Below are 25,584 nucleotides of genomic sequence, written 5' to 3' on the forward strand. Positions count from 1 at the left end.
AAAGGCAGTAATTAGAGCTGAAATACAACTGATCCAACTATGGAGCAAGCATAGGGAAGAAAAAAAAAAAAAATTACAGACTTCCTTTTTCTCTCCTTTCTTCTGCCCATAAGTTTAACACATGGCCGGTCATACTGTCATGGTTCCCAATGGCAAGGGAACGTAAGAAACATATAAATAACGAACGAGCTCTCGGGTGATGGAAACTCGAGTTGACCGTGAGCTAAATCTACCACACAACTAATAGTAGCCAGGGAGCATACCTACGGCTTCCTAAATGCCACGCGCCAGCCGGAGGACTAATTAAGCCTGGTAGAGGAAGAAACAGACCTGGCTTACCTCTAGGGAAATACCCCAAAAGATGATAGCAGCCCCCCACATGTAATAACGGTGAAATAAGAGGAAAAGACATACACAGTATGAAAGTAGATTTAGCAAAGAGAGGTCCACTTACTAGATAGCAGAAGGATACAAAAGAGGACTTCACGGTCAACTGAAAACCCTTTCAAAAAACCATCCTGAAATTACTTTAAGACTCCTGTGTCAACTCATGACACAGGAGTGGCAATTTCAGCCCGCAAGAGCTTCCAGCTACAGAGAATTACAAAAACTGCAAACTGGACTAAAGATACAAAACAAAAGGACAAAGTCCACTTAGCTGATCAGCAGACTAGTAGCAGGAACATGCAACCGAAGGCTCTGGTTACAATGATGACCGGCAAGGAAATGACTGGAGAGCAAGGCTAAATAGGAAACTCCCAAACGCTGATGGAAGCAGGTGAACAGAAGCAGCAAAGTGCAAACAAGTCACCAGTACCACCAGCAACCACCAGGGGAGCCCAAAAAGCGGATACACAACAGAAGGGGAATGAAAAGACACGGGAACAGTCAGGAATCGCAGCATGACAAATAAGGATATAAGTAGGGTCAGCTACTCATGCCGTTGGCAGAAGCTATAACTGACACCGCCTGCAGGATGGAGCGGAGCTACATAGCAAACCTGAGACCAGACTGAGGCTGAGAAAAGTTAACCCCTGACATGATCAGACCGGGAAAAGGGAAGACAGGACTCAAAACCCAGTCTGGATCATGACAGTACCCTCCTCTCAAGGGAGACCCCCAGGTCTCCCAGGATAACGTACATGAAACACACAAACCAATCGATGAGCTTGGACAGATTGCGCCGCGACCCACGATCGATCCTCAGGACCATAACCCCTCCAATGGACCAAATACTGAAGTGAACTGTAGACCATGCGAGAATCCACAATCATTTCCACTTCATACTCAGCCTGACCATCCACCGAGACAGGAGGCAGAGGGGATGGAGACCTAGCAGGTGACAGCACAAATGATTTAAGGGACTTATGGAACACATTGGGGATCCGAAGCAACGGAGGTAGGCATAAGCGGAAGGCAACTGGATTGACAACCTCAATGATCTCGTAAGGACTAATAAACCTGGGGACTAGCTTTTCAGAAGGAACTTTCAGACATATGTTCTTGGCAGACAACCACACTTTATCTCCTACCAGGTCCTACAGACCGTCGCTTATCAGTAAAATGTTTATGTTTGCCCTGAACCTCCCCAATGTTCTTCCCGACCTCCCTCCACACCTCCCCCAACCGTTGAACTGCCGAATCAGCCCCTGGACATCCAGAATCCAGCCTGGAAAATTCACCAAAATGAGGGTGAAAACCGTAATTACAGAAGAATGGAGAGGTGTCAGTGAACTGATTAATCTGATTATTAAAAGCAAACTCAGCCACGGGCAAAGAAGAACACCAATCATCCTGCTGAGAAGTAGCAAGACACCGCAAAATCTGTTCAAGTGACCTCTGGTCTCGGGATGGTAGACTGAGGAGAAGGTCAAGCAAATACCCAATCTTTTACAAAATGCCCTTCAAAATTTGGACACAAATTGTACCCCTCTATCAGAAACCACACTCAAAGGCATGCCATGCAACCGCACAGCGTGCTCAACAAACAACTTAGATAGTGTTTCTGCATTAAGGCAGTCCTGCCAAAGGTACAAAATGCGCCTGTTTACTGAATCTGGCAACCACTACCCAGATCACAGTTTTGCCATTGGAAGGAGGGAGATCAGTGATAAAATCCTAATGAAAATGAGTCCAAGGTCTATCCGGAATTGGCAATGGCACCAATTCCCTGGCCGGCCGGTTATGGGAGCCCTTAGCACGGGCACAGGTATCACAAGCAGTCACAAACACAGCGACATCAGAGGTCATGGAAGACCACCAAAACAGCCTAGCCATGGCTTTCCGGGTGGCTGAGATCCCTGGGTGTCCACTGAGAGCAGAATCATGGAACTCCCTGTGAACCCTCAACCAGTACTGAACCGGGACAAAGAGCTTATTGTCAGGTACAGACGGAGGATCAAGAGACTGAGCCTCACGAATTTCAAGCTCCAATTCAGGGGATACCCCAGCAACAACCAACCCGTGCTGAAGAATAGAGGAAGGAGGTTCAGGGGTGCTATCAGATCAAAACTGAGAGATAAGGCATCCACCTTGAATTTCTTGGAACCAGGCCGAAAGGTGATAGAAAAATGAAAACGAGAAAAAAAAAGCGACCACCTCGCCTGTCTAGGAGTTAACCGCTTGGCAGACTCAATGTAGGACAAGTTCTTGTGGTCCGTAATCACCGTGATCCGATGAACAGCCCCCTCCAAAAAGTGCCTTCATTCTTCAAAAGCCAATTTAATGGCCAATAACTCCCAGTTACCAACATCATAATTCCTCTCCGCAGAAGAAAACTTCCTGGAGAAAAAGGCACATGGCCTTAAATTGGTCAAAATAGCGGGTCCCTGAGACAAAACCGCCCCCACTCCCACCTCCGATGCATCCATCTCTACAATTAATGGTTCTGACGGATTGGGCTGAACCAATACAGGAGCAGACATAAAACACTTCTTTAATGTAGTAAATGCTTCAACTGCCAGAGGTGACCAGACTTTGAGATCAGCGAGTGAGATTGGTGAGTGGCTTGACAACCTGAGAAAACTTCTTGATGAATTTTCGATAATAATTGGCGAAACCCAGAAAACGCTGCAGACCCTTGAGGTCTCTGGGTTGCAACCAATCAACAACGGCCTGTACCTTTCTGGGATCCATCCGAAACCCATTGGCAGAAAGGATGAACCCCAGAAAGGAAAGCTACTGGACACAAAATGAACATGGAATTTCCCCGTAACCTATCAAGAACAGCGCGTAAAAGGCCAATGTGGGATTCCTTGTCAGGAGAGATATCATCCAGGTATACAACCATAAAGCACCTGATAAAATCAGAAAAAACATCATTCATGAAGTTCTGAAACACCGCAGGCGCGTTCGTGAGACCGAAAGGCATGACCAAATTTTCAAACAGACACTCGGAGGTGAGAAATGTTGTTTTCCACTCATCCCCTTCCCGAATGCAGATAAGGTTATATGCTCCCCTGAGGACAAGTTTGGAAAACCACTTAGCCCCAGACAATTGGTATAAAGATCTGGAATGAGTGGGAGAGGGTATTTCTCACCGTAATTTTATTTAGTTCCCGGAAATCGAGGCACGAGCGTAAGCCACCATCTTTTTTCTTAACAAAAATAATCCAGCGGCCACAGGAGAGACAGAGGGATGGATGTGACCTTTGCGTAGACTATCAAAGATATAGTTTTTCATAACGGTATGTTCTGGGCCAGAAAGATTGTACAAACGGGCCTTGGGCAATTTAGAACCTGGAATAAGATTAATAGTATAATCATAAGGACGATGTGGTGGCAAGACCTCAGCCAATTTTTCAGAGAACACGTCCCCAAAATCCTTCAGGTACTCCGGAATACCCTCCAGATTAATCAGATTAATGGCAGACACAAAAACTGCAGAAAGACAACCATTGGAACAATTAGGACCCCATTTAACAATATCACGAGATCCCCAGTCTATAACAGGATTATGCCTCTGTAACCAGGGGAACCCCAACAATAGTCCCACAGGAAGATTCAGAGACAAACTTAATAACATTTTGAGCCAACCTGAGACCAGACTGAGGCTGAGAAAAATGAACTCCGAGTCCTGACATGATCAGATCGGGAAAAGGGAAGACAGGACTCAAAACCCGGTCTGGATAAACATAATGGTTGGCAAATCCTAGAAAACGTTGCAACGCTTTTAGGTCACTAGGTTGGACCTAATCAATTATAACTTGTACCTTCCCAGTAGCCATTTTAAACCATTAGCTGACGAAATATATCCCAGATATTAAACCTCCTGAACAGAAAATATACATTTCTCAGTTTTCGCAAACCAAGAATTTTCCCTCAATCTTTGTAATACAATCTGGAAATGTTCCTGGTGAGAATCCAAATCAGACGAAAAAATTAAAATATCATCAAGCTAAATAACAACAAATCTTCTGCAATCAGAAAATATATCATTCACAAAGTTTTGAAACACTGCTGGTGCTTTGGTTAACCCAAAAGGCATGACAAGATTTTCGAATAGACCTTCCGACGTTAAAAATGCCGTTTTCTACTAATCACTAGTGTTGAGCGATATCTTCCGATATTCAAAAGTATCAGTATCGGATTGGATCGGCCGATATCCAAAAAATATCGAATATCGCCGATACCGATACCCGATACCAATACAAGTCAATGGGACACAAATATCGGAAGGTTTCCTGGATGGTTCCCAGGGTCTGAAGGAGAGGAAACTCTCCTTCAGGCCCTGGGATCCATATTCATGTAAAAAATAAAGAATAAAAATAAAAAATATGGATATACTCACCCCTCCGACGGACCCTGGACCTTAGCGGTGCAACCGGCAGCCTCCGTTCCTAAGAATGCAGTGAGTGAAGGACCTTCGATGACGTCGCGGTCACATGAGCGGTCACGCGACCAATCACAAGACCGCGACGTCATCGCAGGTCCTGTACACTCACTGCATTCTTAGGAACGGAGGCTGCCGGTTGCACCGCTAAGGTCCAGGGTCCGTCGGAGGGGTGAGTATATCCATATTTTTTATATTTATTCTTTATTTTTTACATGAATATGGATCCCAGGACCTGAAGGAGAGTCTCCTCTCCTCCAGACCCTGGGAACCATACACTGGGAACTTCCGATTCCGATTTCCGATATCACAAAAATATCGGAACTCGGTATCGGAATTCCGATACCGCAAATATCGGCCGATACCCGATACTTGCGGTATCGGAATGCTCAACACTACTCATCACCCTTCTGGATGCATATTAAATTGTAAGCTCCTCTAAGATCTAGTATAGAAAACCATTCAGCCCCAGTAAGCGGATTATAGAGGTCGGAGATGAGTGGAAGTGGGCATGTATTCTTAACTGTGATTTTGTTCAGTTCTCGGAAATCGAGGGAAGGGTGGAGACCCCATCTTTCATTTTTACAAAGAAAAATCCAGCAGTCACAGGCGAGGAGAAAGGATGGATACTGTATGACCCTTCTGTAAACCTTCGTTTACATAACTTTTCATGGCGGTATGTTCAGGCTCAGTAAAAAGGTGAGCTTTCGGTAATTTAGTACCATTGACAAAATTAATAGCACAGTCATAAGGACAATGGAGGGGTAAGATCTCTGCCTCTTTTTCCAAGAACATATCTCTGAAGTCTTTCAGGTACCCCTGAAAGATCATACTTCCACAGTGATTAGACATTTCTTATGAAATTTGGGTCTCTTAACAATTTCCTTCTGAAACCATTTAATAACAGGATTATGAATGAGCAACCGTGGAAGCCCCAATACCACCCAAGCAGGTAAATTATCCAAGACAAAACAGGAAATGGATTTTGAGTGAAGTGCTCCTTGCTGAAGGGTGATTAAAATTAATTAAAACTACGCGCTGGAGCTGTTTACATGCTGTGGTGTACACACGTGTGTTTGGTGCTTTGGATGCGGCCACGGATGTCCGGTCTAGGGGTGGAGCACACATGAGTGCGCGCTATGTAGTAAGTATACTGGTCTTCAGTGATGGGAATCAGGATTGGTTCTTAAACATCAGATGATAGCTTTGTGGATCTATTTGATTGGCTTCACAAGAGGATTTGTTATTGGCTGATTATGATGTGAGCCATTGTAAGATACGGGCTACAGCACTGGCTGATGACGTATATGGTTGCTATTACAGACCTAGTGATTGGACCTTGTATAACAGGAAGTGTTGGATTGTTTATATTCTGTAACTGTCCATGTGCTAATTACTCTTTACATGGGTGGTGTTATGGGGTTTGTTATACCAATGACAATGTGAATGATTTTAAACTCTGTATGTTATGCATGATGTGTATTTTGTATTATATGTTATTTGATTACTAAACACTGATATGTAAATTGTATGGGCAGTTCCTGATCTGGTGATTGGTGGGTTATTACCCCCTCTCCTATTTAAGGCTGCCATTTTGATTGTTTTGTATGCTTGAAAAAGACCTTAAAGGTTGAAACGTTGCATTTGGCACAATAAAGAGGAATTTTTTTCACCTGGATTGGATGCTGTCCTTCACTTCAATTTATGATTTAACTAGTGGGCATGAGTATATCAATAATTCCCAACCTTGATAATGTGGATTCCTGGGGTTTTCTGGAATTACAGGGGTTTACAAGCAGAAAGCTCCGTCATAGTCCCTTTTTAGAAATATCCTTCAGAAATGTGCATTGCACAAAACATTTCCTAAAATATTCATAGCTATATTAAGACTGGCATAAAATCCAATTCCTCACCCAAATCAGAAGCACAAACACATTTTATAGTAAGGAACAAATGTAAGAAAACAGACATGTGTCCTTTGGATTTGTAGCTTGAGGTAATAAAAGCTGTTTTGGAGGTGATCCAGCTTGAAAAAAATACGGAGCCTCAGACTTAGATGTGAACATATCAATATTTTCCCCATCTGGATACTGGTCATGAAGAGGTAAATATTAGAAGATGTCTGCTACAATCAGAATGGCTTTTTCTATGAACTGCTGCAAAGGTCAATTAGTATTTTAGTGTGAGAATGACACAAATCCATAAACAGAATAAATAGAAATTGTAGTTTATTTTTCTGAGTCCAACAGGATGAAACACAACAAGTTATTTTGCACCTTTCTCCATTGTCTTTCTGAAAGTGGTTTGTGGCGTTAGATAAGGGGGATTCTGAGACAGATCCATCTACCTGATTGTAGGAGCTCACTGGTTATGTTACTTCATTATCCTATAGGTAAGAAGAGAAAAGGTTCACCGCCAAGGCATTGTCTCACATTACGCTAGGTCAGTAATTCAAAAGTTTCACTCAGCGGGCAAAATATTTGGTTTTCCCATACAGACAAGATTAAATGCCAGATAAGGGATTCACTGGCTGACAGAGGATACTGATGTCTACAAGCTGATAATATACTAAACAGGTAAACTGAAACAATTATATCAGTTATCCCGGCCCTACACAATACCCCATCTTTCATCATCCCAGAGATACCTGCAAATGATCATCTAAGGGTTGGAAGGTGGGAAAGGTTTGAGGTCAATGTCTATATGATGGAACTGTATTACCGTTAATTGTTTGGCTGGTAATGAATTCTGCTCAATACAGCATCAGATGGTGATTCTTGCCTGCAACCGACACCCAATGTAGGGGAATGCACCCAAATACAGAAGCAAAATGTCTGATATGGTCCTCTCTTCACATCTAAACCTTCTGTCAGATGTAGAAGTCAGGAGAATTACCCACGACTAGGATACCTCAGCATAGAATAGCACAGGCTATGCTTTTTTACACAGCAAAAAAATTATATACCGATATATACCAGCTCAGGAAAGGCCAAAATGACAATGGATTTGGTTACATCCACGTCTATGCTTCCTACCTCCTCTTTTGCTGCGGGCAATGCTGGGTTACAGTGAAGCAGTTTAGATTCATTTCTGGGACTTCTGTTACCTTTTAAGCAGGGACCTTGGATTATCTCCTGAACTCATCTTATCAACTCCCTTCCGCGAGCTTTGGGATGGGCTCACACTATTTCAATCCCTGGTTTACTAGCTCTGGTTAGTTATAGGCTGTCTTATTCTGAGTCACTCCTGTTTCTAGCTAGTTTGATTCCTATGTCTCACCTCGTACTGTGTCCTCCTGTTCTGGCGCCTGTCGATTCTGTTTCAGTTCCTGACCTCATTGTATTGACTCTACTTTTTGATTATCCTCTGCCAACCAGCTCCACCAGTCAGCAGTCACTCTGTAGACACAGGAGCATTATGTCCAGATCCCTGGATTGGGAAGAAAGCATTAAGGCCCTTGGAATATACGATAGGTAGAGTACTTAGTGCTGTCTGTGGAATCCCTATTAAAGGCTGTTTTGACAGAATACTTTTAACAAGTAGTGAGTCAAGAACGTTCTTGGCATATAAAATAAATGTAAAGATCACAAATAGTGTGCACAGCACATTTCTTATGATAAAATGTTGAAAAAGTATATAAGCAGATGTGGGAATTCCATAAGTAAATGAAAAAGTGCCCTTTTTTTACTGTGATCCTACTATGTAGAGCCTAGTTATAGCTTCTGGAACCCAAAACTTGCCCTAGTATTACCATAATCGCAAGTTATCCCCTATTCATAGGATGTGAGATAACTTGATCGCTGGGGTGTATGACCTTAATCAATCCTGAGACGTACAGCCGGATACAGTGCTTGGTTATTTCCAGCAGTCCCAATGATAATAAATGGAGCAGAGACTGAGCATGAGCATTTCCTCTGAATTCAAGATGGGTGTTCTGAGGATCATAGGGAATTCCAGTGATTGGACCCACTCTATCCTATGTGTGTAAGCTGGTTACGGGATGCAGTGACAGAGACAGAGCAAGGGATAACACAAAATGTAATTTTTTACAATAACTACTCCTCTCAGGGAGAAAACACAACAGGGATAACAGGTCAGCAGAACACGGAATCAGGAGCAAGGAAAAAAATGGGCGTGGAGGGAAAAAAAAGAGAATAGGAAAAAAAATAGTTCCAGGGAAGAAAACAAAGGAAAACAAAAATAATTTCTTCAACTACCGTTGACTTCAGGAAACCGGTTCGTTACAGAGAGTTCGTTGGCGTCAAAACTGTGACGCTTAGATGTCTGTTACGATCCTCAGAATGACGTCTCTGATCCTGGCGGTGGTGTTAATCCCTCGGGATCTGGAGGACTTCTCTTAACGTTGACGTATATCCTCCTGACGGCGGTGGGGATTCCCCGGAGTATGGTCAGTGTACAATCGAGAGGGACGTGATGAGCAGGGTATCACACAATTTTTCTTTCCCTCAGCGTACCGGGATCTCGTGTCCCCTGTCTCCATTGTCACGGAAGAAATCTCCTCAAAGCCAAAATCTAATTTTCCCCGTCTAAGTGTGAGGGCCCTTAGGTCCTGCCTGTGATCTTTTCCTCACGGTACACAATGTCGGCACAAATCCGGTATGTTGTGGTCGGTAGTCTCTATCTTAAGGCAAGCGCGCAGCCCCCGCTATCTCTGTCAGTTTGGCACCCTGATGTAACAGGAGCCACATCAGTCCGGGGAGCTTTTTGTCCCCGTCCTGTCGGCACAACCTTCTCTCTGCCTGATGCGCGTCCTTCTTCCCGACCATTAACCAAACTCCGCCCCTTTTTCTCCCCAACCGCATGCTCTGCCTTCTGCCAAATCTTCCTGGTCTCTCGCGCGTTGCAGCCCTATTAGCTTGCCTCTGCTCCCTTCTTCCCTATATAACCTGGGTGACAGTCCCGTTGGTTCCAGACCCTTCACGGAAAATATACGCCTGGTTTGGGTCTTCTCCTTACAAGTGGTCATCAATATAGGTTATACATAATTTGCAGTTTATAAAAAATCCCTTTAAAATAGGGTTATCTATGTTGCTGCCTACTAGAATTGTATAGACACCACTTTTTCACTGTTTTTGTACAATAAAATCACTGATTCACCAAGTATTAAGTGTAGTGCTCTGCGCTGACCTTCCTCACAGGTTAGATGGTGTCATGAGCCCTGGATTCATAGTGCAGTGAAAGGTCAGGACACAAGCATGGAATACCCACAGCATGTATCTGGGTGATTAGGTTACCCTTGCCTTTTTATAACCCCAAGAGGATAAAGTGTTGTGCCTGCAGTGCACACTAGAAACAAGCATGGAAGACCAGCAGGTGCTGTATCTTGTGCGGAAAAGTCAGTCCCAGGAGCATCAATGAGATTTAGCAAGTGCTCGTGGCTTCAATAATCGAATCATTCAGGGACATATCATTTACAATGTGTAGATTTCAATGTTTTACTAACAAAAAATTAATCTAATCCAAAATGCCAAATTATATTTGACAGTCATAAAAAAATATTGAAAAGTATTTTGTAATGTTCCCTTTCACTGTGTCAGATACTGCATATATTTAACCCCTTAACCCCTGGAGCTTTTTTCGGTTTTGCGGGGGGGCGTTTCACTCCCCTCCTTCCCAGAGCCATAACTTTTTTATTCTTCCGTCAATATGGCCATGTGAGGGCTTATTTTTTGTGAGACGGGTTGGTTTTACCATGTCTTGTACTAGATGGGAAAAAATTCCAAGTGCGGTGAAATTGAAAAAAAAAGTGCAATCCCACACTTGTTTTTTGTTTGGCTTTTTTGCTAGGTTCACTAAATGCTAAAACTGACCTGCCATTATGATTCTACAGGTCATTACGAGTTCATAGACACCAAACATGTTTAGGTTCTTTTTTATCTAAGTGGTGAAAAAAATTCCAAACTTCGCTTAAAAAAAATAAATTGTCATTATGGTGCAGATACGTTCTTTTGATCGCCCATTATTGCATTTAATGCAATGTCAAAACAACCAAAAAAAATAATTCTGGTGTTTTTACTTTTTTTCTCGCTACGCTGTTTAACGATCAGGTTAGTCCTTTTTTTATTGATAGATCGGGCAATTCTGAATGCGGCGATACCAAATATGTGTAGGTTTGATTTCTTTTTTTATTGTTTTATTTTGAATGTGGCGAAAGGGGGGTGATTTAAACTTTTATATTTTTGTATTTTTTTCATATTTTTAAAAACATTTTTTTTTTGCATGCTTCAATAGCCTCCATGGGAGGCTAGAAGCTGCCATAACTCGATCACCTCTGATACATAGAGGCGATGCTCAGATCACCTCTATGTAGCAGAATTACAGCATTGCTATGAGTGCCGACCACAGGGTGGCGCTCATAGCAATCTGGCATTAACAACCATAGAGGTCTGCTGGAGAGCTATGGTTGTTATGCCGATGCACCGATGACCCCCCGATCATGTGACGGGGGTCACCGGTGTTCGCATTTCCAGCTGGATGGCCGGAAGCGCCTGTTAATACAGCGGCATTTAACTAGTTAATACGCGCGGGCAGATCGTGATTCCACAAGCGCCTTTTGCGGGCACATGTCAGCAGTTCAAAACAAATGACATGTCCCGGCTTTGATGCGGGCTGACCACCTGAGCCCGCATCAAAGTGGGGGTTCTGCCATCGGATGTACTATTCCATCCAAAGGCAGAAAGGGGTTAAAGGGGCTTTCTCACGAACAAAAGTTCATTTTAATCAATAGATCTTGGAATAATAATATGTTCCACAATTGGATGTGTTTTAAAAAAATGTTCCTGTGCTGAGATAATCTTACAAATGTGCCCCTGCTGTGTACTGTGTAATGGCTGTGTCTGACCGTGCAAGGGCATGGTCTGATCATACCACAGCTCCTGGGCAGGGGAGAAAACAAAAGAGAGTATACAGACGTCACAGTATGGGATCGCAGAGGATTCATTCTGTGAGGTAAAATATTTCCCTGCCTGTTTTTAAACAATGTTTTACCTCACAGAAAGAATCATCTGTGATCCCCTGCTGTAATGTCTGTATACTCTTTTGCTTCATCCTCTGCCCAGGAGATGTGATATGAGCAAACAGCATAAAGGGCTGGTTAGGCCGGAAATTTATAAAGGAATAGCGAACTGCTGATGATTTGGTGGGCATGGGAGTCATGTCAGGTTCCCTTTCAGACTGTCTAGTGTAACGCCCCTCATACACATTAGATACTGCAGCTGTTGATAGTTTGGCTAATGGTTTGGCCGGCAGCTCTCTCTCCTGACTCTCCCATACACAGGAGAGCCCGCTCAGCCAACAGCTTCTGTTTTTTCTATGAGAGAGCCACTGTCAGACATCACTGGTGGCGGCTTATCTCAGGGGGAGCAAAAGGATCGGCAGTCCAAAATCGGACATGTTATATACTTAACTCTTCAATCATCTATCACAGACCCCCATGCATATTAGATTGTCGGCGGAACCTATCGATATTGGCGAGTTAAGGCCAACATTACTCTAATGTGTATGGGGACCTTTTGGCTGCTTTTAGACAGTCTGATCGCAGCTGTTAAATAACTACTACATACAAGGCGATCTCGGTGGTTTTAGGCCGACTGCACATCTAGGCACACAGAACGATTGTTAGAACAATTGTTCTGTGTGCATAGAACATGTTATCTGCAGCATGTATCCTGTTTACACGGGACGATGTGCTGCTCCCAATGATGCACTTTGCTCATTCATCAGGTGTTTGGACAGGTCGATAATCGAGAGCCAGTGTTTATCACATGTGTAAATGGAACCCGAGTTTGGACCTCTGATTAGTTGGTGGATTTTTGGGATGATATTTTTTTATCTAGTGTTACTTTTTATCTTTACCAAGGTAGTGGTGCTCACAGGGTAATAATTCAGAGCAGCGTAAAAAGACACGACCCCAAACCCACATCCCTTTGTTATAGGCCATAAAATAAAAACAAATAATGTTCAATTTTGACCCGGCGACAGGATCTCTTTAAATTGTGGCAGAATTATGGCACACGTAGATATGTAAAGCTCCTCCACAGCTTGATACTCCTTTTTTGCTCAGTGTGCAAAGTATAGCAAGTTCTAGCTGTGGGAAAAAAATTTTCATGCAACTTCCTATAGGCTTAAAAAGTAAATAGAAATAAATCTGACAAAAAAGCCACATTTAAAAAAGTTTGTAAAAAATGTATTTTACATCCCAAAAAAGAACTCCACAAAAAACGTATCTGTGTGTGAAGGAAGATTTAGGGACCCCCAACTAAGTATTTCTATTCGGGGAAATGGGGGTCTAACACTACATGAAAAATGGGTGTGAAACTCCCCCCCACTAGAGTTTTAAATGTAACATGCATCTTGTGGGTTTTTTTTAATCAGTAATATTATTTTCATGTATTCAAGTCCTATAGAGAAGCTAATAGGTGACGTGCCAGACCCTGAGCATCCTGTCACTTCGCCCCAAAACTCCACAAAAACATCACAAACCAAAACGTACTGTATATAATAGGTTTTCTACCTCACTATTCACTGTTCAGAAAATCGCTGTTTGAAAAATCACCAAAAAGAAAAAAAGTCAAATTGTCCTAGAGGGGTAAAAAAGTTTATTTTTAATCTCGCTTCACACAACCGTCACTGGTCTCCTGCATGCCTGGTATTCTCACACCACTCTGTTGCCGGCTGATTAATAATCTGAGCCGACAACAGAGCGGATGCGGTCACAGAGCAGATCGCACTGCTCGCAGGGACAAACACAGCCCCTGAAACGAGCGCCACTGATGATGCTCCGAGTCAGGGAAGGTGCAGGGGCTGCAGCAGTGATCTCAGCCTCTGCTCCCTGATGATGATTTGTGTGAGTATCCCAGCATACACTGGCATTCTCAAAGCGTCATCACACAGGAGTTAGAAGTGTAGTTAGGGAACAGTAGGGGATTTTTAATACAAGGATACTACAAACTAGCTTAGATTATGCCACTAAATATATAGGCATTTCAAATTAAATTTACTTTGACTTCAGACCAGGAGTTTTCCCACGAACAAAGTACATTTTATTCAATACCGGTAGATCTTGGAATAATGATGTATTCTACAAATGGATGTTTTAAAAATAATGTTCCTGTGCTGAGATAATCTAATAAATGTGCCCCTGCTGTGTATTGTGTAATGGCTGTGTCTGACCTTGCAGAGGTGCTCCGGTTCACAGTCGGCACATAACCCAGTTCCTAGCCAATGGAGGAAGAATACACTACCATTCAAAAGTTTAGGGTCACTTAGAATTGTCCTTGTTTTTGAAAGAAAAGCACAGTTTTTTCCAATGAAGCTAATATTAAATGATTCAGAAATACACTCTACACATTGTTAATGTGGTAAATGACGATTCTAGCTGCAAAAGTCTGGTTTGTAATGCAATATCTTCATAGGTGTATAGAGGCCCATTTCCATCAACCATCACTCCAGTGTTCTTATAGTACTTTGTGTTTGCTAACTGTGTAAGAAGGCTAATGGATGGTTAGAATACCCTTGAAAACCCTTGTGCAAGTATGATAGCACAGCTGAAAACAGTTTGGCTGATTGGAGATCCTATAAACCTGACCTTCCTTTGAGCTAGTTGAGTATCTGGAGCATTACATTTGTTGGTTCCATTAAACTCTCAAAATGGCCAGAAAAAAAGAACTTTCATGTGAAACTCGACAGTCTATTCTTGTTCTTAGAAATGAAGGCTATTCCATGCAAGAAATTGCCAAGAAACTAAAGATTTCCTACAATGGTGTGTACTTAACCCTTCAGAGGAGAGCACAAACAGGCTCTAAAAGAGAGTAGAAAGAGAAGTGGGAGGCCCTGCTGCACAACTGAGCAACAAGACAAGTACATTAGAGTCTGTAGTTTGAGAAATCGACGCCTCACAGGTCCTCAACTGGCAGCTTCATTAAATAGTACACGGAAAACGCCAGTGTCAACGTCTACAGTGAAGAGGCTACTCCAGGATGCTGGCCTTTAGGGCAGAGTGGTAAAGAAAAAGCCATATCTGAGACTGGCTAATAAAAGGAAAAGATTAATATGGGCAAAAAAACACAGACATTGACCAGCTAGGAAGATTGGAAAAAAGTGTTATGGACAGACGAATCCAAGTTTGAGCTGTTTGGATCACACAGAAGAACATTTGTGAGACACAGAACAAGTGAAAAGATGCTGGAAGAGTGTATGATGCCATCTGTCAAGCATGGTGGAGGTAATGTGATGGTAATGTGATGGTCTGGGGTTGCTTTGGTGCTGGTAAAGTGGGAGATTTGTGCAAGGTAAAAGGGAAATTGAATAAGGAAGGCTATCACTCCATTTTGCAATGCCATGCCATAATCTGTGGACAGCGCTTGATTGGAGCCAATTTTATCCTACAACCGGACAATGAACCAAAGCACACCTCCAAATTATGCAAGAAGTATTTAGGGAAGAAGCAGGCAGCTGGTATTCTATCTGTAATGGAGTGGCCAGCACAGTCACCAGATCTCAACCCCATTGAGCAGTTGTGGGAGCAGCTTGCCCGTATGGTACTCAAAAAGTGCCCATCAAGCCAAGCCAACTTGTGGGAGGGGCTTCTGGAAGCATGGGGTGACATTTCTCCAGATTACCTCAGCAAATTAACTGCTAGAATGCCAAATGTCTGCAAAGCTGTAATTGCTGCAAAGGGAGCATTCTTTGATGAAAGCAAAGTTTAAAGGAGAAAATTATTATTTCAAATAAAAATTTTTTTTTGAACTTTGTCAATGTCTGGAATAGATTTTAAATTAATTTGGCAACTCATTAGATTAATAAAAGTATGAGTTTTCATGGAAAACACAAAATTGTCCGGGTGACCCTAAACTTTTAAACGGTAGTGTAGGTAATTATATAGATGATGTAGCAGTGGCTTGCAGCTTCTGCTTTTTGTGTGAGTTAAAACATTACTCTGTCTGTTTTATCACAGGAGTAAGTGTTTCTGCCAGGTATCCAGTCCCCTGAGCTCATCATAAATCAGGTCAGTGAGGTAGGAGCTCTGGCTGCTGCCGACCTTATTTGTCACTGACTTGATTTATGTTGAGCTCAGAGGACTGGAGATGAGGAAGAAACACTCACTCCTGTGATAAAACAGGCAGGGAGATAAAAAAAATAATCCGAGATCCCTTGCTGCCCTGTCTATATACCCTTTTCCTTCCTTTTCTGGCCAGGAGATGTGGAATGTGCCGACCGTATACTGGAGTAGCTCTGCATGGTCAGACACAGCCATTACACAGAGCACAACAGAGGCACATTTATAAGATTATCTCAGCAAAGGAACAATTTTTTAACACATCCAAATGTGGAACCTATTTTTTCCCCAAGATCTATTGATTAAAATGTACTTTGCTGGCGGGAAAACCCTTTTAATCTAACATAGGCATTTATGAGTCTTGCCTCAATTTACTGGTGCAAACTAGAATTTCGTTATTTTAGTAAAAATCTCAAACATCTGACACTACATTTACTATCGTAGAAAATGGATAATTTACTCATAAAACTTTGTATCCTTCTCCCTTTATAACATTGAAGATTCCATCTCTGCTCAGAAATACATTAAGACACGCAGTTGTAGGATTAGTACATACAATCACTTCCTACTTAGCAGTAAATTACTCATCTAGAATTAGTGTAAAGTTACTGTCCGGAATTGTGATCACAATTGAACACTGGCTGCTTTCTTCTGTTGCTAAAGCCAAGGTCACCCATGCGTTTGGGCACAGATTGCTTTCCTGAGCCCTTAACATTAGTAAAGCGGATAGATCAGTAATTGCAATACAAGAAAGATACCAGTATAGTTATACCTACAGCACACAACTCACTTTTCCGTGAATTTATGTAATTTGTGCCTTTCTAATACACAATTCCAATGTTTCTATCAATGTAGAAATCTTGTCCACAACTCTTAAAAAGTTTTCTGGTTTCAGAAAACCCCTCTCCCTGAGTGAAGCTTGTTTAAAAACAAACTGGGCCTTATTCCCCATCCCCAGGTCCAAAGCTAAGTCTCCCTCACTACTTCCAGTGTCTGTTATTGTAAGCAGTGCTGATGTCAACGCTGAAGCCAATAACTGAGCTTGGCATTACCCAAATTGTCGTCACGAGGTGCTCAGAGCCGCTGAGCAAGGAGACAGGGGTTTACCAAGCAGAAATACTGTTTTATTGACTATGGGACTCCTGCTCTATGGACCCCAGCGATCATATATTTACAGTGGAGAAAAGAAGTATTTGATACTCTGCCGATTTTGCAAGTTTTCCCACCTACAAAGAATAGAGAGGTCTGTAATTATTAGCGTAGATACATTTCAACTGCGAGAGACAGAATCTTAAAAAAATTCCAGAAAATCACATTGTAAGATTTTTACATAATTACCTGACATTTTATTGAGAGTGAGAAGGGGGACCTTGTGCGCCCTGCAGGATTTTAATTTATGATGGCGTAGTGTCTGAGACTGTGGTCCCAACTCTCTTCAGGTCATTGACCAGGTCCTCCCGTGTAGTTCTGGGCTCATTCCTGACCTTTATCAGATTCTTCCTTACCCACGAGGTGAGATCTTGCATTGAGCACCAGACTGAGGAAGATTGACAGTCATTGTAAATTGTGAGCACTCGCGGGCAGGATCATCTCTCCTACTGTACCATTCGGTGACTTGTTTTGTTCAAGAGTATTGTACTTGTTTTTTGTTATGTATACCCCTTTTCACATGTAAAGCGCCATGGAATAAATAAATAGTGCTATAATAATAATAATTTGGGGGTTTATCCATTTTCTAATAATTGTTCCAACAGTTGTCTTCCCTCTGAGCTGCTTGCCTATTCTGTATCTCATCCCAGCCTTGTGCAGGTCTACAATTTTGTCCCCGGTGTCCTAAGACAGCTATTTGGTCTTGGCCATGGAGGAGAGGTTGGAGTGTGATTGAGTGTGTGGACGGGTGTCTTTTATACAGGTAATGAGTTCACCCGGGTGCAATTAATACAGGTAATGAGTGCAGAGTAGGAGGGCTTCTTAGGGTATGTGCACACGTTGCGGATTCTCTGCGGATCTGCAGCGTTTTTTGCAGTGCAGAAACGCTGCAGATCCGCAATTGATTTACAGTACAATGTAAATCAATGAGAAAAAAAAATGCTGTGCACACTTTGAGGAAAATGCGCAGCGGAAACGCTGCGGTTTAAAAGAAGTAGCATGTCACTTCTTTTTTGTGAATTTGCACCATTTTTGTACCCATTCCATTATAGAAAACCGCGGGGGTAAAAAACGCAGCAAATCCGCAAGAAAACCGCAGCAAAACCGCACAAAAAACGCTGCGGAACCGCACAAAAAAAGCGACAAATCCGCAGGTGCGTTTTGTGCCAGGAGAGACAGAATCCACACCAGAAATTCCTAAGCCTAATCCGCAACGTGTGCACATAGCCTTAAACAAAAACTAACAGGTCTGTGAGGGCCAGAATTCCAGCTGGTTGGTAGGTGATCACTTATTTCACGCAATAAAATGCAAATGAAGTATGTAAAACTCATGCAATGTGATTTTCTGGCTTTTATTCTTAGGCTATGTTCACACGCTGCGGGTTTTGCTGCGGACCCGCAGCTGTTTTGCAGCTGCGGGTCCGCATCCTTTTTCCATGTAGGTTACAGTACAATGTAACCTAATGGAAAACAAAACCCGTTGTGCCGACGATCCTTTTTTTCTGTGGAAAATCCGCGCGGATTTTCTGCAGAAAAAAAGAAGGACCATGTCACTTCTTGGTGCAGAATCGCAGCGATTCTGCACCCATAGAAATGCATTGAACCGCTAACTTCCCGCATGGGGCTGTGCCCACGTTGCAGGAAGTTAAGCGGATAACGTGCGGGTGGTACCCGGGGTGGAGGAGAGGAGACTCTCCTCCAGGCCCTGGGAACCATATTTGGGTGTAAAAAAAAGAATTAAAATAAAAAATAATGCTATACTCACCTCTCAGCGCTGCCCGCGGCGTCCGGTCTCAGTTGCTGTGCCGAACAGGACCTGTGGTGACGTCGCGGTCACATGATCGTGATGACGCCGCAGTCACATGACCGTGACGTCACGAAGGTCCTTGTCGGCACAGCCGCTTGCAGCGCCAGGGAGATCGCGACGTCAGAGGGTGAGTATAGCCAATTTTTATTATTTTTTACATTACTATTGATGCTGCATATTGCTGCATATGCAGCATCAATAGTACAGCAGTAATCCCGCAGCGGAAACCGCGGAACAAACCGCAATAAATCTGCAGGGATAACCGCAGCGGTTTTGCCCTGCAGATTTTCAATTCCGCTGCGGGATAAACCCGCAGAGGAACCCGCAGCGTGTGAACGTGGCCTTAAGATTCTGTCTCTCACAGTTGAAGTGTACCTACGATAAAAAATATAGATGATCTCTCTATTCTTTGTAGGTGGGAAAACTTGCAAAATCAGCAGTGTATCAAATACTTCTTTTCCACACTGTATGAGTTATCTTACAAATAGGTGACAGGTTTCTTTAGTAGCAAACCCCTTTCAACTACTGTGTGTAGAGCGTCCCCTACAAGCTTTCTAAACCAGAGTGTGACATTGCTAGGAGACACTTACACTGAATTCTCAAGCATGTTCACACATGGCAGATTTCTGTTACAGTAATGTAGAGGTAAATAAAATACTTTTAGCAGCAAGCACATGGATTTCCGCAAGCCCAATACAGAAATTTCTCCAACAAATAAACTTTTAGCTGCTTTACAAATACTTTGTTACTTAGCTTTGTTTTTTACTCTGCATTTCCTTTATATAGACTCAGTACTGTTATAGAAAATTTGTGGTACCGTATATACTCGAGTATAAGCCGACCCGAGTATAATCCGACCCGAGTATAAGCCGACCCGAGTATAAGCCGACCCCCCTAATTTTGTCACAAAAAACTGGGAAACTTATTGACTCAAGTATAAGCCTATGGTGGGAAATGCAGCAGCTACCGGTAAAAAGTAAATGTCAAAAGTAAAAATAGATACCAATAAAAGTAACATTAATTGAGACATCAGTAGGTTAAGTGTTTTTGAATATCCATATTGAATCAGGAGCCCCATATAATGCTCCATAAAGTTTATGAAGGCCCCATAAAATGCTCCATATTAAAATATGCCCCATATAATCCTGCATAAAGGTTAATAATGGCCCCATAAGATGCTACTTAGACACATTTGCCCAATATAATGCTGCACAAATGTTGATTATGGCCGAATAAGATGCTCCATAAAGATATTTGCCCCATATAGTGCTGCACAAACCTTGATTATGGCCCCATAAGATGCTCCATACAGACACTTGCCCCATATAATGCTCCACAAACGTTAATTATGGCCCCATAAGATGCTCCATAAAGATATTTGCCCCATATAGTGCTGCACAAAAGTTATGGCCCTGTAAGATGCTCTATACAGACACTTGCCCCATATAGTGCTGCACAAAAGTTATGGCCCCGTAAGATGCTCTATACAGACACTTGCCCCATATAGTGCTGCACAAACGTTGATTATGGCCCCATACAGACATTTGCCCCATATAGTGCTGCACAAACGTTATGGCCCCATAAGATGCTCCATACAGACACTTGCCCCATTTGCTGTTGCTGCGATAAAAAAAAAATCACATACTCACCTCTCCATCGCTCAGGTCCCCGGCACTTTCAATATTCACCTGACTTCGTTCTGGCGCCGCTCCATCTTCAGCATCTTCTGCACTGACGTTCAGGCAGAGGGCGCGCACTAACCACAAAACTGCGCCCTCTGACCTGAACGTCACTGCAGAGGACACTGAAGACGGAGCGGCGCCGGAACGAGGAGCAGGTGAATATCGCGCAACGCTGCGCTCCCCCTCCCCATTATACTCACCTGCTCCTGGCGCGGTGCAGTCCCTGCTTCCCCGGCACCCCAGCTTCTTCCTGTACTGAGCGGTCACCGTTACCGCTCATTACAGTAATGAATATGCGGCTCCATCCCTATGGGAAGTGGAGCAGCATATTCATTACTGTAATGAGCGGTACCATGTGACCGCTCAGTACAGTAAGAAGCTGGGGCGCCGGGGAGCCAGGGACCTGCAGGGACCACGCCAGGAGCAGGTGAGTATAATTAGACAGCCCCCACTCCCCCTCCCCTGCCGACCCCTGGGTATGACTCGAGTATAAGCCGAGAGGGGGACTTTCAGCCCCCAAAAATGGGCTGAAAATCTTGGCTTATACTCGAGTATATACGGTAATTCCTTAAATCTCCAAAATAAAGTGAGATTTATACAGGGTAGATCACAGAAAGCAGCACCCTATGGCCCTTTTGCGGTATGTACAGGATAATGTGAGAACTGCGTGTTTATTATTACAAGTGGTCCTCTACAACCATACCATTAAAGGGAATCGGTCACCCAAAAATGGCCTATAAACTAAGGCCACCAGCATCAGGGGCTTATCTACAGCATTCTGTAATGCTGTAGATAAGCCCCCGATGTATCCTGAAAGATAAAACAGGTTATCTTTGCAGTGCGCAGGCGCTGGGCCTCTCTGACCTTTGCCGGCGCCTGCGCACTGCAGTACTTTGCTCTGCCCTCAACAGGGCAGACAAAGTACGCCTGCGCCAGAGCAGGAAGACAAGAAGAGGACGTCATCGTAAGAAGATGGGAGGCGCTGGACCCAAACCGCAAAGCCCATCGGACCGGACCGCAGCGGGACCGCCCCTGGGTGAGTATAATCTAACCTCTTTTTCTCATCTTTCAGGATACATCGGGGGCTTATCTACAGCATTACAGAATGCTGTGGATAAGCCCATGATGGCGGTGGCCTTAATTTATAGGCCATTTTTGGGGTGACAGATTCCCTTTAATCAATTGTAATGTGTCTTGCTTCTGACTATCCCCCTCCTTTGAGGCTGGGACTACATGTTGATTTTGGCTGTGACATACGTCGTATTGTCAAAGATCGGCGTCTGCTTTTACTGTATTGCAACATCATGAATTGAGCTGCAATGACATCCTACAAGGTACTGCCTCCACAAAAGGCACGTTTCAGAAAATCCAACTTTTTGCAACTTCCTTGTTGTGGTCACAATACTTTGCGAACTGCAATTCAACCTCAGTGACTTTCATTACGGTACAATGTAGCAGCAACATACAGTGATGATTGACCTGTGTTGGGTTTAAAGACGGGTGTCTGCATATGGCAGGTTATCTGTCCACGTGTTTCAGAGTCATATATGATATGTGTGGTTTGTCCTGATGAAGCTGGATGACTCTGAAAAGCGTTGACAAATAAACCGTATTGAATATTTTTTAGTCTCTTGGAACCGTCTTCCTTTCATCAGCAGCGCAGTTATTCCTGCTCTATTTTCATCTCTATCCCTCCTGAGCTTGCAGCAGCTGACATTTTATGCTTCTACAGTGACTGTTTCTCCCCCAACCCCATCAGATGAGCCCCTCTATGCACCATTAATGTTCTCACCAATCCTCGGATAAAACCCTCTTGCGCTTTTCGTTGTATCTCCAGCTTTCTTCTAGTTCTAGTTTTGCTGTTGGCCATGGACCCTGTGTTACGCGACTTTCGAACCAAACCTTGTACACTGCTTTTAGCTGGAATGGGAAAGTCAGAAAATAACAAGAAAACCAACATGTACATCATAACACTGGACTGGCGGGAAGGAGAAGATGGGCTTCATTCATTTCTTAAACTGCTCTGCTAAAACAAACGCTGATCTCTGGTGATTGGATCCTTTTAATACATTTGTCCATCACCACAATTGGGATTTATCAAGATTAAAAACAAATTTTATTGAAAAGGTTGAAATGATCCAATAGACATGATGAGAGGAGAAAATCGCTCCTTAGAAGGGAGATGTTCTGGATCTTCACACTTGACACTCGTTACCCTCGGGGGCCTAATTTAAGGAATGATTTGGCGCAGTTATATGAATCTCTGTTTTCTTTCCTATATACATAATGAATGACAGCAGGTTCCTTCTTGTAGATGTGTTTCCCTTTCTTATCCTTTGCATATAGCGAGTGCTGCTCATCCTCCTCCTGCATTTTCTTTTCTCTTCTCCATTTTTGGGTAAAAGGAGATGGGGGAGTTTGTCCAACAGACGGTGCCATAATTAAGACCATGAAGATAGAATAAATGTGTAGAATTGCTGGATATTAATGTCTGTATCACACGGGGGTTTATAAGATTAAGGAAGAAAGTTTATTTAAAACTATTTAAACTGGAGTATTTCATTTTGCAGAGGATTTTTCCTAAGAGTGCTTTCACATTGATTGTGTGTGTCTATCGGGGTATACGTGCCAAATCCTCGCACAATGAGGTCCGGACGTATGCGTAATGGTAACAGCGGAGTGAACGTGAGCTCTGCTGTGCACCTTTTTCTGGAATTCGGACATATGCCCCAACGGGAACACACAACGCAATGAGAAAGCAACCTAATGGGTGAGCAGATTAACCTGCCTTTGGTCATTAGGATAAGATGGGCCATATTTTTTTTTTTTTGTTAAGTTCCCACAATATTTGGTGACCTTTTGATATTACAGATATTCTGCAGCATTTTTGCACCTATCAGCTAATTTAGGTTACTTACACTTTTTTCATCGCTGCATTTTTGTCTATTCTTGGCATGTCATGTGTTAAGTAAAGTTGCTTTATTTTTTATACATCCTGGAATTTGGCTTTGGCAAAACTTTATTGATACAGTCATCTACATGTGCGGGTTACATGAGAGCGACTCAGTAGCAGAAATGCCCTAAAAATGTATATGGAGTGTTTACCTGCAGATTTTCCACATCTAATGCAAGTCTATGGGGAATATACGCAGGAGAAATTGACATGTTGCAGATTTCAGACAACACAGGTCAGATTATGCTGCATAAAAGACGCACGGGGTGGGAGATTTCTATAAATGAGGTCCATGCTGTCAGATTCTACGTCCCCTTCTCCATGCGAGTGGCGGTGGTGTATCGTCCTCCTGGCCCCTCTCACCAGTTCCTGGATCATTTTGCCACCTGGCTTCCACACTTTCTCTCTTATGACACCCCCACCCTCATCATGGGTGATTTCAATATCCCAATTGCTTCTCCCCTCTCCCCATCTGCTTCTCACCTTTTATCTCTAACCTCCTCTTTCGGCCTCTCGCAGCATACTAACTCTCCAACACATGATGATGGAAACTCCCTTGATTTGGTCTTCTCCCGGCTTTGCTCACTGGATGATTTCACAAACTCCCCTCTCCCGCTCTCTGACCACAACCTTCTTTCATTCTCTATCAAGAACTGCCATCCCGCTCAGGTCATCCCCACTTTCCACACTTATAGAAACATACAGGCCATTAACACCCAGAAACTTATGAAGAACTTGCAGTCTTCATTGGCCCCAATCTCCTCCATCTCTTGTCCTGATTCTGCTCTGAAGCATTACAATGAAACCCTGCAAAGTGCCCTGGAAGAAGCTGCACCTCCTATACATAGAACAACTCGGCACAGACGGCGACAACCGTGGCACACGCTGCAAACACGTTTCCTGCAGCGGTGCTCCAGGTGCGCCGAACGTCTGTGGAGAAAATCTAATCTGCCCGAAGATTTCATCCATTATAAGTTCATGTTAAAAACATACAACTCTGCCCTTCACCTCTCCAAACAAACCTATTTCAACACCCTCATCACCTCGCTGTCCAATAACCCTAAACGTCTCTTTGACACTTTCCGGTCCCTACTCAACCCAAGAGAGCAGGCCCCAACCACAGATCTCCACGCTGACGATCTGGCCAATTACTTCAAAGAAAAAATTGACCACATTCGACAGGAAATCATTTCCCAATCTCTTCATACCAAGCACTGTCCTCCCTCCCCCACTGCATCTAGTTCACTCTCTGACTTTGAACCAGTTACAGAAGAAGAAGTAAGCAGGCTCCTTGCATCTTCTCGCCCGACCACTTGCACCAGCGACCCCATTCCGTCGCATCTCCTCCAGTCCCTTTCCCCGGCTGTCACCTCTCACCTAACAAAAATATTCAACCTTTCCCTCACTTCCGGTATTTTTCCCTCCTCATTTAAGCATGCCATCATACATCCACTACTTAAAAAGCCCTCCCTCGATCAAAATTGTGCCGCTAATTATAGACCTGTCTCTAATCTTCCCTTCATCTCTAAACTCCTGGAACGCCTGGTCCACTCCCGTCTTACCCGCTATCTCTCAGATAATTCTCTTCTCGACCCTCTTCAATCTGGTTTCCGCTCTTTACACTCTACTGAAACTGCCCTCACTAAAGTCTCTAATGACCTACTAACAGCTAAATCTAATGGTCACTATTCCATGCTAATTCTCTTGGATCTCTCCGCAGCATTCGACACTGTGGATCATCAGCTCCTCCTCACTATGCTCCGCTCCATCGGCCTCAAGGACACCGTTCTCTCTTGGTTCTCCTCCTATCTCTCTGGCCGATCCTTCACTGTTTGTTTTGCTGGTTCCTCCTCCTCTCACCTTCCCCTTACTGTTGGGGTTCCTCAAGGATCAGTCCTAGGCCCCCTCCTCTTCTCTTTGTATACTGCCCCTATTGGACAAACAATCAGTAGATTTGGTTTCCAGTACCATCTCTATGCTGACGACACCCAATTATATACCTCTTCTCCTGTTATCACGCCGCCCTTTTTAGAAAACACCAGTGATTGTCTTACCGCTGTCTCTAACATCATGTCCTCCCTCTAT

General features: G+C 43.4%; 1 protein-coding gene across 10 annotated transcripts in view; it reads right to left on the minus strand.

Annotated features, from left to right (window-relative positions):
- The window catches only part of MICU3 (mitochondrial calcium uptake 3), a 189,842-nt gene that overhangs the window by 125,960 nt on the left and 38,298 nt on the right, over positions 1 to 25,584 (minus strand). The window contains exon 2 of one of the 10 annotated variants that reach the window (XM_077279701.1): positions 22,339 to 22,466. The exons of the other annotated variants lie outside the window; for them this stretch is intronic. Within the exon in view, the coding sequence (XP_077135816.1) occupies positions 22,339 to 22,416 (78 nt within the window). The 5' untranslated portion in view covers positions 22,417 to 22,466. The remainder of the gene's footprint in view (positions 1 to 22,338; positions 22,467 to 25,584) is intronic. 10 annotated transcript variants of the gene reach the window in all.

This window comes from Ranitomeya variabilis, chromosome 1 (assembly GCF_051348905.1).
Source record: "Ranitomeya variabilis isolate aRanVar5 chromosome 1, aRanVar5.hap1, whole genome shotgun sequence".
NCBI lineage: Eukaryota > Metazoa > Chordata > Amphibia > Anura > Dendrobatidae > Ranitomeya > Ranitomeya variabilis.